Raw genomic sequence first — 2,803 nt, forward strand, 5'->3', positions numbered from 1 at the left:
TTAACAGTGGGTGCCTGATAGACATCCTAGGATTATTCAGACGGAAAAGACTGGCTTTTGCAAAACAATGCTGAGGGACACTATGAAATCCTGGAATGATAGCCAGTCAGATCTGTGTAGCACTGACCAAGAAGAGGAAGAAGAGATGATTTTTGGTGAAAATGAAGATGATTTGGATGAGATGATGGATTTAAGTGATCTGCCTACCTCACTTTTTGCTTGCAGCGTCCATGAAGCAGTGTTTGAGGCACAAGAGCAGAAGGTAGGCATCTGTCCTCCCTTTCCCTGCATCTGTATCATGTTGAATGTGTGTGGATTTGGAGAAACAGAGCTTGACTGGTCCCTGACAAATAAGTACAGAAAGTGCATGTCCCCTTTTAGGCCAGGCTCAGTGCCTTATGCCTGTAATCCCAGCCCTTGGGGAGGCCGAGGCAGGCAGATCACCTGAGGTCAGGAGTTCGAGACCAGCCTGGGCAACATGGAGAAAGCTGTCTCTACTAAAAATACAAAAGTTAGCTGGGCGTGGTGGTACGTGCCTATAATCCCAGCTACTGACGGGGCTGAGGCAGGAGAATCACTTGAACCTGGGAGGCAGAGGTTGCAGTGAGCCCAGACCTCGCCACTACACTGAGTGAGACTCTGTCTCAAAAAAAAAAAAAAAAAAAAAAGTTTATGTCCACTTTTAGATATTGCCACCGAGTTTTTGTTGTATTTGCAGCTGAGTATCAGTCTGCAACAGATAGGAAATGTTTCAGAACCAGTCCTTCTCCATGGATTCTTTGAGAGGCACTGGCATTAAGTAAACTCTGAGTCAAGTCTCATTTAATCCATTCACTTACTTATTCATTTATTCATTTTTGGAGACTGTAATTAAAGTACACCTTGGGTTCTTTAGCCGGGGTTCCTGTTACTTGGGAGTGCATTCACAAAAGAAGGAATTTTTCCTGGGGCTAATTTATATAAAACCTATTGGGGCTATTTATGATTTTGTTGTAATAAAATTGTTCATGTGGCTCTTGTCTATAATCCCAGCACTTTGGGAGGCTGAGGTGGGCAGATCACTTGAGCCCAAGGGTTCGAGACCAGCCTGGACAACATAGTAAGACCCTCATCTCCATAAAATAAAAAAATAATAATAAATTTAAAAGTGCATTGAGGTAAGAAAGGAGGAAGGATCACAGCCAGTGGAATAAAAGATCTCACAGGGAGGTGGCATTGGAGAAGGGCTGTTGAGAGCCGGGTAGGATTCTAGCAGGGCAGGGAAAGGGACTTTTGGCCAGAGGAAACAGAATGAGAAAAGAGCTGCATCGGGAGAGTGTGGGCAATTTCAGGAGTGGCAGGCCATTCTGTGTGCTTCACGCATAGCTGATATGTGGCCAGAGTCAGGAGAAATCCGGCTCGAAGGGCCAATATGGGACCGCCCAGCAAAACCCCATGAATGTCCAGCTCAGGAGCTTGTCCTTTTGTGGGAAATGGTCTAGAGGGCTTCTGAGCAGAGTGGCCATCATGTCAGGAAGTTCAGCCCACAGCACTTGGACGACGGAGCGATGGGAGCAGAGGGCAGAGCAGAGAGGGAGCTCTCAGAGCACTCCGGCCTGGAGATGACCCACCCCGAAGCAGAACAGGGAAGGGGGCTGCGGCCACCGGCTTTGTGTCTTTCAGGGTTGTTCTCATTTACAAATGCTATTTGCTTTCCCAAGTTCAGTCATAATTTAGACATTTTGAAGTCATCCTTTTTTTCTCATACTAAGAGCTCTAAGTTATTATGTTATAAATAAGTTAACCTTGTTTATTTGTTGTAAAAACCACATGTATTGCCAGTTTATCTTAAAACTCTATACCAGCTGGGTGCAGTAGCTCACAGCTGTAATCCCACCACTTTGGGAGGCAGAAGTGGGCGGATCACAAGGTCAAGAGATCAAGACCATCCCGGTCAACATGGTGAAACCCCGTCTCTACCAAAAGTAAAAAAGTAGCTGGGCATGGTGGCATGTGCCTGTAGTCCCAGCTACTCGGGAGGCTGAGGCAGGAGAATTGCTTAAACCCCGGCGGCGGAGGTTGCGGTGAGCCGAGATCGCACCATTGCACTCCAGCCTGGGCAACAAGAGCGAAACTCCATTTCAAAAACAGACAAACAAACAAACAAAAAACACTGTATATGTAGGAATGCTCTTAGAAATCTCACAGTCTTTTCTATTTCAACCTTTTCTTTTTAACTGTAGCTTGGGAAATTTTTGACCTGCGAAAAGGATAGTTAGGTTCTTGTTGGTTTTCATTTTTCAAACCATTTGGGGGTTATGTCTAACCTAAATTTATACCTGAAATCATCCCAGCAGAAATTCTAGTAAGAGCAGGTCAGCAGACTTCCTAGTAAATTTTATTTAATATGCCTAACTGAAATGACAAGATATAAAATGTTTGTATTATAGTTATCTATAGATTATCAATTGGATATAAAATGTGGACAGGATCAAGGCCAGGCATGATGGCTCATGCTTGTAATCCCAGCACTTTGGGAGGCCAAGGCGAGAGGATCGTTTAAAGCCAGGAGTTTGAGGCCAGCCTGGGCAACATAGTGAGACCCTATTTCTATTAAAGAAATATTTTTTAAAAATATGGGCAGAGCCGGGCGCGGTGGCTCAAGCCTGTAATCCCAGCACTTTGGGAGGCCGAGGTGGGTGGATCACGAGGTGAAGAGATCGAGACCATCCTGGTCAACACGGTGAAACCCCGTCTCTACTAAAAAAAAATACAAAAAATTAGCTGGGCATGGTGGCGCGTGCTTGTAATCCCAGCTACTCAG

General features: G+C 45.2%; 1 protein-coding gene across 3 annotated transcripts in view; it reads left to right on the plus strand.

The window, feature by feature from the left end:
• Positions 1–2,803, plus strand: part of RCAN3 (RCAN family member 3) — a 38,878-nt gene that overhangs the window by 12,374 nt on the left and 23,701 nt on the right. For all 3 annotated transcript variants that reach the window (XM_017534575.2, XM_017534574.2, XM_017534576.2), the window contains exon 2: positions 8–262. In XM_017534575.2, coding sequence (XP_017390064.1) covers positions 68–262 — 195 coding nt within the window. In that variant the 5' untranslated portion in view covers positions 8–67. The remainder of the gene's footprint in view (positions 1–7; positions 263–2,803) is intronic.

The sequence above is a fragment of the Cebus imitator genome, unplaced genomic scaffold, assembly GCF_001604975.1.
Source record: "Cebus imitator isolate Cc_AM_T3 unplaced genomic scaffold, Cebus_imitator-1.0 Scaffold87, whole genome shotgun sequence".
NCBI classification, from domain to species: Eukaryota; Metazoa; Chordata; class Mammalia; order Primates; family Cebidae; genus Cebus; species Cebus imitator.